The 15,565-nt window shown below is 37.1% G+C and overlaps 1 protein-coding gene across 1 annotated transcript; it reads left to right on the top strand.

Annotated features, from left to right (window-relative positions):
* The first annotated feature begins 997 nt into the window (after positions 1 to 997).
* Positions 998 to 13,835, top strand: LOC127970789 (hypoxia-inducible factor 1-alpha). Its single transcript, XM_052573523.1, has 15 exons — positions 998 to 1,221; positions 6,488 to 6,678; positions 6,762 to 6,907; positions 7,550 to 7,634; positions 7,718 to 7,830; positions 7,947 to 8,146; positions 9,024 to 9,130; positions 9,252 to 9,399; positions 9,515 to 9,768; positions 10,170 to 10,366; positions 10,466 to 10,570; positions 10,707 to 10,939; positions 11,103 to 11,205; positions 12,576 to 12,684; positions 12,772 to 13,835. The coding sequence occupies exons 1-15, from the start codon at positions 1,193 to 1,195 to the stop codon at positions 12,933 to 12,935; spliced, it is 2,184 nt and encodes a 727-aa protein (XP_052429483.1). The 5' UTR covers positions 998 to 1,192; the 3' UTR covers positions 12,936 to 13,835.
* Positions 13,836 to 15,565: the final 1,730 nt, after the last annotated feature.

The raw sequence follows: 15,565 nt of genomic DNA, 5'->3' as shown, positions 1-15,565 counted from the left end.
CTCACTCCAAATCTGAAGTTCAGTTTATAGGATCTGTAATATTGATTTTCAAAACATTACAGTGGGAAATTAAAGTCAACCCAATCCAATCCAATGGCAATACAGAACTATTTTACAACTAGGTGAATTGGTGGTTAATTCGAATGACAGTTTAGTGGTTTAGTTTAGTTCAAACTGTCACCAAAAAATGTGTTTTGAGATCAGGTTGGAAAGTTTTTAATACGTCATTTATTCTGAAAAGACACTGCTTGCAACAGGACAGTGCTTTTTAAGAATACAGATGTTTAGGCATCACGTGTACTCTTAATGATTCTTACATAGGAAAGCAACTGTTGTGGCCAGTTTCAGGGAAATGTTCCCGGGTTTTTCCATTGGGTTGTGTGGAAAAGGAGTGACACGGGTTTATGTTAGTGTGCATGTCTCGTTTTGGTCACAAGATTTTTGGAAAAAGAACATCCTTCAAAAAAATTTCTGGGCTGGAAAATGTTTGTTGACATGCCTCTTTCAATATGGGAAAAAAGAAGCATTTTATAGTTCTTGCATGCCATTAATAAAATTAGAATAATCAGTTACAACACTGAAAACTGTGTTATATCACACACACACAAATTACCATGGTAAGCCTAGTGTTTACCAAAGGGTTCTATAATTTGCCTACTATGGTGCCAACTTCTTATTAGCCACTTCTGCCATTAAAAAGAATTGAATACATTCTTAAATGTGAAAGTGACTCTTTGAATCAGATCCAGCTATGATGTTCTCACTTAATCTGATAAAGTGCTTCTGTGTATATAGTGCGTTGGCACTTAATGTAGGCTATTTGTTGAACATATGACCTCGTGAATGCTCAATATCCAATTATCTTTCTTTAATGTTTTAAGCACATCCAGCAACAGCGAGCGCAGGACAGCGTCTATGAGAGCATGTGACGGAGCCTCGCATTGCCAAAAATATCCTCACTGGAGCAGCGCCGCGCGTTCCCGACCACCCAGTGGCATGTGACTGCGCGCCCACGCGATCCGCCAGGCAGATGCGGAGAAAGCGAGAGAGGAAAGGCGAAGCATCACTTTAACTTAATTGAACTTTATCTCCCGAACACTGGGACTCTTGCCGGGCGTATTTTATTACACACCCAGGACTGACAATCATTTGAACGAACGAGGTTTTTTTTGTGTTGGAGTCCCGTTTGACCATGGATTCAGTCGCACCTGGGAAAAAAAGGTAACGTCAGTCTGAACCAGGACCACTTTCTGTGTTTTGGTATACGCGTGTTTTGGTGATATTGTTTCAGTAACTGAATTTTGTCATTTCCTTGCAGTTGTTGTCAATAGTCTCTCAATAATTTCCGCCTTATAACCTGTTGTCACAATTCATACCTCCGTATGAATGAAACCGCGACAAGAGTATTGATTTCACATATTTGAATGCTTTTCAAGCTTTTTTTTTTGCTTTAAAAAGAAGTGTAGAAACGGATCAGTTATAGAAAACAATGTTGTTATAGAAAGTCAACTGGCTGTATAACAGTTGTGCGCTGATTCGCGAGGTTCCTTGAACAAAACAGATTTTTTTCAATGAATCAATTGAACCGGTTCCCAAAACCGGACTGAATGATTCGTTCACGAATCAGACTGAATCGAACTGCTGTCGAGGCATGAAATCTGCCTAACTGCAGTGAGAACGGTCTTTTTCGGCGTTAAATCTGATTCAGTAAGTGAGCTAAGTAGCATGTCCAGCTAATCAACCAATTTACTTTAATAGCCGAAAAACATAAATAAAACGTATGACACTGTATGACAGTTTTTCAACACACATACAAGTCTTTTTTTTTTTTTTTTTAGAATCACACTAAATGTAAATGCTAATTATTTTTAGGTTCTGAGTTACTGTTTTTTTTTATTTATTTTTTTATCAGATGAATCATGGTATCCACAAACTGGAGACAACCTATATTAACTATTCATGGCGTTACTGGAACATGTTTTGCAGATGTCGAGGGACCAAGCGGTGACATAACCACGTCATTACTTAAAGGAATTGCGGGGTGAATCCGTTTTCAAAACGAACTGAATTCACATTACTGACAAAACTATAGAACTGAACTCTTTTTTACATGATTCACAATAGCTCTAAAATAGATCTGATTCTGTATTTGTCTGTCAATTCCAAGAGGTTTATTGCACAAGCACAGTGTTGAAGGATTTCCGATGAACCCACTGAACCTCCATGTCACATATAGTGGGTTTGATTGATTGCTTCCTTTAAAAATCACTCAGGAGCCTTGCTGGAAGATAAGGCCTAGTCAGTGCCATTTAATTAAAAAGCGGAGCTAAGTGCTTACACCTATTCACGAGGCAGCATTTCAAATATTGAAAGAACAGATTTTTTTTTTTTTGCACCCTATTTTTAAATGTTTTTTTTTTTTTGGGGAGGGGGGGGGGTCTTTTAGTGACATTCAGTGTAACAGTAGGCTACTACATTTTTTAATTATGTTCACTGCTGATTTGCAGGTGACTCCTAATTAATTGTACTGCTAAAATATATTTAAATAATGAACTTTATAAATATGTAGTTAACTAGTACTCTATATTTACATTTATAATGACTGAGTAACGAATGTAAAGTGTACAGTGTCACCCGTTTTCAAATGTGCAGACACATGAAGGTTAGATCTTTGGTGTTGCTCTGCTCTCCTCTGAAAGCCGACTGTAGTGTTTTGCTCTGGATCAGCTGACACCTCTCCTCTTGGCTCTATGGTAAAGGTCCCCTGTGTGCTATCAGCTTGTGGCCTGTCGCCTCTGTCATTCGCAGGGGTGTAAAACGAAGCCGAGAAAGGTTAGGCTGCTTCTGCACTTATCAAACCAGCCATTCATTCTCTTAGAAACAGAATTCGTAAATAGAAGAGACTTTATTATCAGTCAGTTGATGAAGAATGTTGACCTTTGCTTGAATAATGTCTTGCCTTGGCCTCTAATGGAAGGGGTTTTATTTGAATTTTTATTTTTTATGGATTTCATTAACAGGTCTCTGGTGATTGGACACTCCTCAAATGTGTTATAATGTCTAATAAAGGATCCATGGGATGCCAAGAAGCTCTAAATTTTGCATGAGCGCTTTAAAGGATAGGATAAAGGCATTAACCTACATTCTATTCAAAATCCGGCATGATCCTATATCGTGCCCTGTTAAACACACAACTTAACTCGTACACACAGAGAGCGTTTCTGTTCATGCTGTAAAGAAGTTCAGAAGGAAAGTCTCTTAAAAGTGGTTATAAATACACCAACATTGTTGATACTGAGGGTCGATGTGGCAAATGTAGTGGAGATACATTAAACAGAGATGTATTCCTGCAAGAGTGTGTATGCACTGTCCTTGCTAAAATATTTAGACCATAGTAAGGGTGCCTTATGCTTGTGTGTTATAAATAATAAATCATGTAGTCCCTTGCAGGAAGCAGTTTGTACTGGTCAGAAGGAGAGAAAACAGAGAGCAGGTTGACTGACGGAAAGATTATTGGATCATTATTATTAAAACATATTGAGGGGCACAGCTCATCTCGCAGAGGGGGCTGTGATCATGCTAAAGGCTCCATCTGTCTGTTCTTCACAGCCTGACTCAACACGTCTGAGATGACTTCTTGAATATTATATCAGTGTTTAGAGCGTAACTGCTATATTAGATACCTTTATCATTTTAGTTTAAAACAGTCTTGCTTAAAGCTTACCCGTGTGCTCATATGGTGTGTTTATATTAGTTAATGCATACTCATATTAGTTAATGGATACGGTATCATGACCTAACAATGGTATGTAATGTTAATTTCTACATACAGTAAACCACTAAATACTACATATTTAACATTTCAGTTTAATGCTATTTTTCAGCTATTAAAGTTTCAGTATTTTAGCTAATGCATTAACAAGTGTTTACAAATTGAACCTTATAGCAAAGTGTTCAGCAACTTCCCTTGGGGCTCTTTGTTTTCTATTATACTACATGATGCTCCGTTTGATGTTTTAATGTTCACTCAGCAGGGGTTTGTGGTTAGCTTATTTTTTCCATTGTGCTACTGTTGTGTTTTTGTGAGACTGTTATCTTAAAATAGCATCCGTAACTTCCTACAGAACAGATGTATTGTCCCTTACAGTCATCTACAGAAGTACTCAATATGTCCTTCAGTATATTGAGACAAAAATGTAGACCTGTATGCAGAAGCTTTCAGGGTTTAGGTAAAAGATTTTGACAGATGAAGAACACTATAGGGACAGATTACTTTTAAATATACAATAAATAAATGTATGGCAACATTAGAATGTACAGTATGAAAATTGTATATTCATTTTGAGATTTACTAAAGATTACATTGAACATTATTATTAAATACTCATTTTGTAGTGAGTGTTAATTGGTGATGTTAAAATGTTATAAATGTTAAAATATGGGACATAAGCATGCACAATTAAATATCTAGGCCAGGAGCCGGCATAATGCTGCTATAAAGCATGGCTCCATTGTAGTCAAGGTCATTGCAGTGTGAAGGTTACTCAGATATGCTAATGATGGAAACAGATTTGTAATAGGGTTTCAGAATTGTATACTGTTTTGTGCTAAACATGTTTTCTACATCTCAAGTGCATAGACATAAAAGGACCTTAATGAATTCACATTTGTTTCATTATTTATTTCTAATTATTGTATTGAATGGGATATGGTCAGCAGGGTGACTGAAAGCTCTTGTGTGTTTGTTGGTGCATGACTAATGCCTTTTTAGTCTTCGCTGCTCTGTTGCATCTGAAATAGCATTTGCAGATAATGCTCAAACAGGTGGAGTGATTCAGAGAAACAGACAGGAAGAGGGGTGAGACAACTAAGTGGTTTCTTTAGCTTTCGCCTTTCAGGGTGATAGGCTGGCCAGCATCCAGAGGCTCTAACTGTACTCTATCAGTGTACAGACCACAAAGTGAGCTCTCAAAGAGAGTTTGAAAGTGTGTTTGTGTGTAAGCTTTACATCCTCTAATGTACGACTGAGTCTTGTCTCATGAGGGGCCTTAGAGAAAGACAGAAAATACACACACACGCAAGCACACACACACACACACACACACACAAACACTGCAAAACAGTCTTACTTTTTTAGTCCACTTGCAGACAGACAACACTAATGGAAATAATGATATTGTATAATGTATGCTAACAAATAAAACTAGAAGAAAGTATCTATAACAAGGGGCCATTAAAATGTCTTAAAAAAACAGAAGTCCAAGGAGTAATAAATTATATAAATTATAATATTAAATGCATTACAATTATTAATGTATTGTCCATAAAGCTGAGAAAATATTTAAGATTTAATCTTATTTCAATGGAGTTATACAATTTTTGATTGTAATAATATTTCATATTTCCACCGTTATTACGTATATTAGCCAGTCACTTTTGTTCCTGAATAAATCAGCATTTTGAACAAACCAGCTGAGTTACTGAGTTACTATTCAAGGTCTCACTCATAAAGACAACTGTGTCCTTCATGAGTAAATTAGCATTTTGAACAAATCAGTTGCACGAATGAGTTACTACTGGTGTAATGTGTAACCCGCAGAAAGAATCATTAATAAATCCCCCACCACTAATTAGATCGACAATACATTTGTTTTACCTGCCAGGGTTTTTAGAATAAAAATATGCTTGTCAGTTTTCTCATGTGCATCTGTCAATCACAGGCAGCAGTATAAGATGCATCCTTTTCAACATATATAAGTACATGGCAAGATTGTGCCCACTGAAACATCTTATGCCAGGACCCAGATGCTCAGACATTTACACCCATAAGTATGTTAAATGAGCACCAAACTAAATTTGACCTTCACAATTGCCGATTTGACACTGTAAATTGTGGCTTCTCATGATTCAAATCTTGAGGAAGGGACAGAGTGTAAATGTAAATCAAGCAGAATTAATTAAACAGTGTTGACATCTTTGACTAGTCTTGTCCACAGATGTTTTATGAGCTCTTGGTTTTCTGCATTTGCCCTGAGGACAGCTCACAGCAAATATTACGATGTCTGGAACTGTACAGTAGGACCTTTGTGTGTTTTACCTGCCGTGTCTCCACTGAGTCTCTGTTAATAAGGTGACTGTCTTCAGCCTGCCTGTCCTCAAATAACACAAAATTACACAGCACCCCACAATACAGATCCACACATTATAATATACATTATTGATTGTTTATTATTTATTTCAAAACAGAAGCCCTAGAGTGTAACGTCATGTCATGTTTTTATATTTTATCAGCATCCTCAATAATTTGTCTTGCTCGACTGCACCTTTGCTTAATGTTTGGAGCTGGTTAATACACTGTGAAACTTCCATTTTGAAGCTCTATGATGTATGTTTTTGAGTGTTTCATATCACACAGCTGTGTATTGCTGGCAGCATTAACAGCACAGACCCTTGTTATGGATTATAAATGTGCATGTGTTCATTATAGAGTGAGTTCAGAGCGAAGGAAGGAGAAATCCAGAGATGCGGCACGTTGTCGGAGAGGAAAAGAGTCAGAGGTGTTTTATGACCTGGCCAGAGAACTGCCCCTCCCCCACAGTGTGACCTCTAACCTGGATAAAGCATCAGTAATGAGACTCGCACTCAGTTACCTGCGCCTGCGTAAACTACTGAACACAGGTGAGAGAGACAGATGTTCAGTGAGATTGATTTAGTAGGTTTGCTGTGTTTGTTACTGACAGAATGTGTTTATCTCTCTTTAGAGGTACTGAATGTGGAGTCGGAATTAGATTCTCAATGGAACAGTTCATATATGAAAGCTCTGGATGGGTTTCTCATGGTTCTTTCTGCTGATGGCGACATCGTCTACCTGTCAGAAAATGTCAGCAAGTGTCTGGGCCTTCCTCAGGTGATTTCCAACTCACATCCTAAGTATTTTTTTTTTTTTTATTATTTTTTTTTTTTTACAATAATTCGTTTTGAATATTATTCTTGTTATGAATGTTACAATGCATCAACATTTAGAAAATCTGAAATTTGGTTAGTTTGGCCCAATTCAGTTTGACATGTATATCATTTAGAAACCATTCTAATATGCTGAAATGGTGCTTAAAAAACATTTCTGCTGTTTAATATTAGTATATTTTTTTTCACGATTCACTGATGAATAGAAGCTACAAAAGAGCATTTGTTTGAAATAAACATCTATTAGAGCATTATATATATCTTTATTGTCACTTTTGAACAATTTAATATGTCCTTGCTTAATAAAAGCATTAATTTTTCTATAAAAAAATCTTACTGACTCCAAACTTTTGCACAATAGAACAAATAAAAACAACAAAACATTATTATTAAAAAATATTATTAAAAAAACAAAACTATATACCAGGTTTTACAATTGCATGCTTAATTTGGGTATTATTACATTGGGGATTACGGAAGTAATTGTTATAAATTCCATAATTCACATTATGAATCTGTATCCAGGTCTTAGAAATTCAAATAATAACCTGATTTATTCATTTTAAACCATTTCTTTCCCTTGTAGATTGACCTCACTGGACACAATGTGTTTGAGTTTACTCATCCATGTGACCATGAGGAGCTCAGAGAAATGCTGGCACACAGGACTGGTAATATCCTCTATTTTCCTCTCTCTGTCTCAGTCAAAATCATGATCAGTCATGCTCATCTCCCTCCCTGTTCCCACATGTAGGTCTGTCTAAGAAAGTGAAAGAGCAGCACACAAACAGAAGCTTTCTATTGAGGATGAAATGTACACTGACCAGTAGAGGGCGCACTGTCAATGTCAAATCTGCCTCCTGGAAGGTACCACCCTTTACTTGTGCTTCACCTTTGACCATGTGACTGCATATCAGTCTGAAAGCATCTATGCAGTGAAACTGGATACAATTTTTATCCCTATTAGCCTCTCTTTCTGACAGGTGTTGCGCTGTTCGGGCCATATCCACACAACAGATGGCATCAAGAAGGGTGTGTGTGAGGAAAAAAATGTGTGTTCAACGTACCTGGTGCTTATCTGTGAGTCTATTCCCCACCCGACGAACATTGAGGCTCCTCTGGATTCTAGAACATTTCTCAGCCGCCACACTTTAGATATGCGCTTCACCTACTGCGATGAGAGGTAAAGTCCCAGGACATCTGAGTGCTGTACAATAACACCTGCACCGCTCAGCACAAAATATGCTGACCTATGCAACATCTGACTCGAACATCTGAGCAACATTTCTCATAGGGTGGACTCTTTTAAGTCCCTTAAAATATTCATTGCTGGGATTTTTTGTTTACTTTTTGATGCCATGATGCCCCAAATATAAAGATTTTAATATGAGAACTTTATGTTTCCAAAATGAAATATTATTTTATGAACTCTATTTCAACAGATTTTTAAAAAGAAATTAAATTACTTAAGAACCAAACAGTTCTAAATTATATTCTTTTTAACTTTCTTTTCATTAAAAATGTTATGGTTTCCATTAAATCAGCATATTAGAATAATTTATGAAGGATCAAAGGTAATGTATATATTTTTATATTATATTATTACATTATATTTATTTTTAAAGCTTTCCTCGTCACAGTATTAAACCCAGAGCTATTGCTAAATATTATTTTTAAATGCTAAAATATTTTTCACTATTATCAGATATATACACATTAAAAAAACTGTCTATAAAATAAAATAATAATGTCATTATTTATAACTACAAAGAATACTAATAAAAAAACCAAGATTAAAAATTACATACTTTCAGTTTGTACTATATATTCAGTAAAAAAAAAAAAACTTGCTTCAAAACCTTCAGAATATTGTGAAGTAGGTCGTCTGCTATTTTTGTCTACCATTTCAGGACTAATGGATATTTAAGGAAGTTTTTATAGATGCTGAGAAAGTCTGGACTAAAGATCCAGACTTATGGCTTGGATTTCTTCGCCATCTAGTGGTGACTTGTGAAAGCTGCAGTGTCACAGAGCAACTTGCAACTTCTGTGTGTTTGCAGGATCACAGAGCTGTTGGGTTTCGAGCCAGTGGATCTGTTGCAGCATTCTGTGTATGAATACTATCACGCGCTGGATTCTGACCACATGACCAAAACACACCACAACCGTAAGAACATACACTGTAAATGCAGTTCACTTACATAAGCCTAAATGAAGATGCATCGTAATGCTTTATATATATATATATATATATATATATATATATATATATATTTCTCTTTTTACAGTGTTTATAAAGGGACAAGTGTGCACTGGACAGTACCGGCTCCTTGCTAAAGCAGGAGGGTTTGCTTGGGCAGAGACTCAAGCCACTGTGATCTATAACAGTAAAAACTCCCAGCCGCAGTGTGTGGTCTGCATTAACTACATCCTCAGGTGAGACTTTACAAGGATGTCTAAGTGTGCACTGAAACGCGTGTGTCGACCTGAATACCAATATGTGTTTGTGTTTGTGTAAGTGGCATTATTGTAATCCTTTCTTACTCTGCAGTGGCATTGAACAGCCCAAACAAATCCTGTCCCTTCAGCAAACCAACAGCACAAAAATAAAACAGGAACAGGAAGAACACTATGAGGAGTCACTCGGAACTGAAGTGAGTACGGAAGAGTTGAAAGAAGCGATAAAGGCAAATAATGAGAAGAAAGAGGAGTGTGTGAGAGAGGAGCTACATGACAGCCTGAAGGGGGAGCCAGAAGCACTGACTGTAGCAGACCCTGTCCTCGCTCTGGATATCACCAGCACAGGTTTGAACACCACAATCTACATCAGATTTATTAGTTGTTCTGAGACATGGAAGTTTCACGGTCATTCACACTATTTCAGCCTGCAGTAAATTCTGTGTCTTTTCATATTTTAGCTTTACAAAAATGATTGATATTCCAAAATCCAAATCATTATTGTGATTATGAGCTCATTGGTTTGTAGCGCAAGTAGTTTTACAGTTTAGTGCACTTTGTTATTTTTCTTGAGGTTTTTTTGAAAGTTTTTCACATTCTTAGAAAATTGCTTCATTCAATGTTGCAAAATAAATAGATACAATATGCAGACATATTTATATTGTATGAAAATTGTTTAAATATTTCAACAATTTAGAAAAAAGTATAGGGGAGTTTAAACATCCTTGCTGTATGTTATTTCCTTGCAGAGTCTGCACTTTCTGTGTTGACAGAAATACCTCTCTACAATGACGTTATGTTGCCCTCTTCAAGTGTCCTGCTACCTCTCTCACCCCTCTCTCCTACCTGCTCCTCCCTAAATGATGATGATCCCTCCACAGCCCATCTACAACCTGACGACTTCCAAATCCCACAATCTTCGCCTCCTGATCCTTCCAGATCCCAGGTAGAGTCTAGTCACAATTTGAAAAGTGCATTTCCTTACACTTTACAAGTGTTTTGATATAATTTCTCTATTTTGTATTGGTTGTTTGTTCATGTTCAGGTCAATCTCCCTTTGGATTCAGAATTAAGCGAACAGCTAAAACCGGATCACGTGGAGAGACTATTTTCCATGGATATAGATTCCAAGACACCCTTTAATACACAGGTAGATGACTGTTCAAACTTCCACACAGATGTTAGTATAGGTCCAAGATGACCATATCAATCAACCAAAATAACGTAAGACATGTACTGCACCCTTATGTGCTCATTTAATGCTGTTGCTTATGATGATTTTTTAGGGAGTGGGTTTGGATCTGGAGATGTTAGCTCCATACATTCACATGGAAGATGATTACCAGCTGCGGACTGCTTCTCCAGCTGAGTCAATGTGTTCCAGCCCGGGTTCAGCGCTTGAACTGACCCCCTCCAGCAGCACACAACCTGCCCCTGCTCTCCCAGCAGCCCCTCTAGACTTAGTGTCCAGTGACACTGTTCCACAGAACACTAGAACCACAAAGCAGGACAACAGCAGGTGAGACTTCATCTACAGAAGAGACATGCTTTGTTGATCAGATTTATGCTGCTGAAAACAAACGCTTAACAGATGAACAAATAAATAGTTATTCAAGAACAATCTGTTTGCTGTTGCCTCTATCTTTCTCCCCCATTTTCTGTTTCTTTCTGTAACTCTCTAGGGAAATTATTCAAGACAGTGATATTTCTTCCAAATGTCAGACCAACCCAAAGCTACTCAAGAGAAAACTGGAGACCATACCTCTGTCTGAAGCAATAAGGCTTGTATGTTTGTGCATGAGTGTACTGTTGCATACCTCTCTGAAATACTTGATTCTGAGTGGTCATTCACTTCAATGAACTGTCAGATATCTTTGTTTATAAAACAGAACCACGTTCAGAGCTGCTGTAAAATACGCTTTAAACATTCACGTTGTGACCTCATTAAGTGAAAGTGAAAGTGAAGTGACATTCAGCCAAGTATGGTGATCCATACTCAGAATTTGTGCTCTGCATTTAACCCATCCGAAATGCACACACACAGAGCAGTGAACACACACACACACACTGTGAGCACACACCCGGAGCAGTGGGCAGCCATTTATGCTGCGGCGCCCGGGGAGCAGTTGGGGGTTCAATGCCTTGCTCAAGGGCACCTAAGTCGTGGTATTGAAGGTGGAGAGAGAACTGTACATGCACTCCCCCCACCCACAATTCCGTCCGGCCCGGGACTAGAACTCACATCCCTTCGATTGGGAGTCCTACCCTCTAACCATTAGGCCACGACTTCCCCATTAGGCCACGACTTCCCCCATTAGGCCACGACTTCCCAAAAAGTGTAATATTACTATTACATCAGTAATAGTGCACCACTATTTGTGTGTGTTGCTTGGGAAGTTAAAGGAATAGTTCACCCCAAAAATCAAAATTTGCTGAAAACGTACTCACCCTCAGGCCATCCAAGATCTAGATGAGTTTGTTTCTTCATCAGAACAGATTTAGAGAAATTTTGCATTACACCACTTGCTCACCAGTGCAGTGAATGGGTGCCGTCAGAATGAGAGTCCATAGAGCTGATAAAAACATCCACATTGAATCCACATGAATCCAGTCCATCAATTAACATCTTCTGAAGTGAATAGCTGCTTGTTTGTAAGAACCAAATCCATCAAGACTTCAAAATAACTTCAAATCTGAATCAGGAGAGAAATATGCATGAATAAAGCACTGTTTGCAAGTGAAAACAACAGGGCATGGTCTTTTTTTAACTGGAGGAATCATTATGAAATAAAAAAGGGCTTAATGGTGGATTTGCATTTTACAAACACGCAGATTATTGCTTTACAAGGTGTTGATGAACTGGAGTCATGTAAGTTACTTGTTTAGAATTGCGATGCTTTTAACACCTCTCTTTCACTATTTTTCATATTTATATTTTTATATTTCTCCAAATATTTATTTGTCTGCTAAGAAGCTGGGAAATAAGCAGAATAGTGTGCAGTCAGCTGAGCATTATAGCAGAATAATCCCCTTTAGGGTGTTTCAATCAGACAAACAATAGCACTTATCGACAATAACTCATAGTGGGACATTTTGATATTTTAAATGTGTGTAAGTAGAGTTTATGACTGACTGTTGATGGTGTTTTTTCCCAGGGTTCTGTGCTGCAGGTGGTGACTGATTTTCCAGAGAAAAAGGTCAGAAAATCAGACGCTTCATCATCAGAAGGGATTCGTCATGCCACGATACTGTTGCTGCCATCTGGTACGTCACCATGGAGACTGGTGTGAAACCCTTGTGAATATTTCATGATTGTACAGTGACTAATTGCTCTTTCTGTTTTTCCCACAGATGTTGCGAGTAGGTTATTGAGCAGATCATCAGAGGGTGGAGCCGTAACGATGCCCCTCCCCCAGCTTACCCGTTATGACTGTGAGGTTAATGTGCCTGTGACTGGGCGGCAGCACCTGCTACAGGGGGAGGAGCTACTGTGTGCCTTGGACCTACTTATTTAATTAAGCCATACTTATGTTTTCCCATGATTAGGGAGAGATCAGTGGCATTATGGATTAACTTCCATTACAAAGAAACACTGGTGAGCAATCAAAACAGCCGGGATGCTTCTGCTTCTAAAGAGTCGATGGTAGATACAAGCTGGACATCAAAATGCAAAAAAAAAAAAATATATATATATATACATATATATATATATATATATATATATAAAACTAATAAATAATAATAAATGAGGGTAAAACAGAATGTGTAGAGCAGTTATGAGCTGTGCTCTTCCAGGTTAGATATACGCACAGAGAAGAGAATATATATATTCTATTCTATATAAGATTGTGTTGTGTAACAACTGCAAATATTATTCTTGCACAAATGACATGAATTTACCTGCAGCTTTCAGAAAATGTTATTTTATTAGCACTGCTGTTTTTATAATTACTTTCAAGGTATGTCTAAATGTTTTCTTTGTTCAGGTCTCTATGTGTCTCACATGAAAACGTGGATGTAAATGAGTGTAAATGTTGTGAAATGTCTAAAGTGGCTGTTATTTTAATCCGTTTGATATAGTATACAGCATTTTAGAGTAGTAAGCATTTGGTAGAGTGATCCACACTGCTAAAACTACCTTAATGTTGAAATTATTACTCACAGTTGTTATTATTATTGCTAGAGATTTCTACTTAGTTAAATCTCTGAATATATCTAGGGCATTAACAAGTTAAATGTTCTCTTGTGTTCTCTATACGATTCCTGTGTTATGTTAACAGTGGCATATAGGATGCATAAGATATGGTACAATGCTTAGTGTGTGAGCTGTGTGTTTCTCATGTTCTCCTTCATCGTGTCACATTGTCTTCAGGACAACTGTAGTGTCTGTGACGAATAAAAAAGTTTTTCAACAACATTCGTCTTTAAATATCAATGTATGATTTTAATTTAAAGACTTCAAAAACGATTTTATACTCAATGAGTATTGGATTTATACTAATATATCTTAATTTGTGCTCCGAAGATAAATGAAAGGGTAGTTAATTAATGAGAGAATTTTAATTTTTGGGTGAACTATCCCTTTAAGTCTTTACATTTTTACTACAATATACATGGGACAGTTCCTACACATGTAAACTCTTAAGTACTTTAGTCTAGAAACAAATCATAATTTAAACAAATATAATTTCACCTATTATTGTTTTAGGCCTTTTTCCATTCTCTACACCACTAAACCTAACCCTTCTGTGAATAAGCACATTCACAAATGAGCCAAGAGCGTCTGCAACAGTATTTGTGTGTATGTGTTCATCGAATACAGCTCAGAACAAGAACTGTATTCAATTACTGGTGTCCTTGCCAAAGGACTTACTTCATCACTCAAGACGCTGCATGGGCTCTTTATTTGCCGTGCGAGACACACATACATACAAAACCTCAGAAGCTCCCTTCCACATTTCTGTGGGAAAATACTTACTCATGGAGAATGGCTTTATTCCTTGGTAACATTATACACAGCATTTTGTATCTGTGTCTTTCATCCAGGTTGAGTGAATGGCCCTCATTGAATTTGAAGGAAAATCCCATGATTCTTGCTTTTGTTGCTATGGAGAGGGCTGTTCTCAGTTCCTATGGACTGTTGCACTTTAATCAAACACTGACCAGTTTTCTGAAGGCAGAAAAAGGACTTTCTAGTTTTTTTGTTTTTCTATTTAACGTTTTTTTCTCATAAACATTTTTCATTGTTCATAGTGCAGGAGCAGTAGGTTTGTTAGTGTACACAGAAAAAAGAAAGAAAAATTGGTGCAGAAATAATTTTAAGTCCTAAATTGCTAGTAAATTTCTCGAACAATTACAAAGAAGCAAAGTAATCCTTCATATTAAACGTTACATGTTTTAGTAGAAAAACTACTTATTTTCTTGTAAAACTACACTGAAAAGTTCTGCATTGACTGATATTATAAAACAACTCTTTACTTTTGGTATCACTTTGCTCATCAGTTTTCTCATGTTATCTATCAATTGTGTTTTATTTTTTTACAACGACTCTTGCAGGGCACTTATTACACCAGCAGGTGGCGAAGAGACTGCCTTTGTGAGTGAGTCACTGAATCAGTCACACAAACGATTCTTCCAAAACATTATTCACTCACGAATGCAGCAAGCGACAGACTTTGTTTGTGAGTCACTGAATGAATCGATTTGTTCAAATAAAAAACGAACCAACAGTTGCTAGTGTGTGTTGATAGGAGTTGCTGCTGATTTTGCTGTGGCTTGGTTTGGAACTTTTTTTTTTTTTTTTTTACTGGCGGAGCAAAAGTAGATAACGTAAGTGGCAATATAATGTGAATTTCTTGATATTAGCTTCTTATTTATTGAACTGTTATCACACACTTATGCTTGTGCTGCCTTCGCCTGTGGTTGAATCAAAGCCAAACAACAGTACATTACTTCGTTATATAAAAACTCAGCACTGAAAAATGGTATTCGAAGCACTGGTGTAGACATGGAGGAGCACATCTTGTCATAGCGAATGGACAAATAAATAAATTAAGGTTTGTATTTCTTTTACAGCTAGTCATTGTCGGGAGGTTTGAATAGTCCATCTTCATTAAAAAATACATTTCTCTGTGTAAAGATACAG

This window comes from Carassius gibelio, chromosome B13 (genome assembly GCF_023724105.1).
Source record: "Carassius gibelio isolate Cgi1373 ecotype wild population from Czech Republic chromosome B13, carGib1.2-hapl.c, whole genome shotgun sequence".
NCBI classification, from domain to species: domain Eukaryota; kingdom Metazoa; phylum Chordata; class Actinopteri; order Cypriniformes; family Cyprinidae; genus Carassius; species Carassius gibelio.
The sequence above is the reverse complement of the archived record's forward strand: the minus strand, read 5'-3'. Positions and strand labels throughout refer to the sequence as shown.

Excerpts from the sequence above, each read along its gene's own strand:
- LOC127970789 (XM_052573523.1), top strand. The coding sequence starts at position 1,193 with ATGGATTCAGTCGCACCTGGGAAAAAAAG. Across the intron at positions 7,635-7,717 it reads AATGCTGGCACACAGGACTG|GTCTGTCTAAGAAAGTGAAA; the intron begins GTAATATCCTCT and ends TCCCACATGTAG. Across the intron at positions 11,206-12,575 it reads TGTCTGAAGCAATAAGGCTT|GGTTCTGTGCTGCAGGTGGT; the intron begins GTATGTTTGTGC and ends GTTTTTTCCCAG.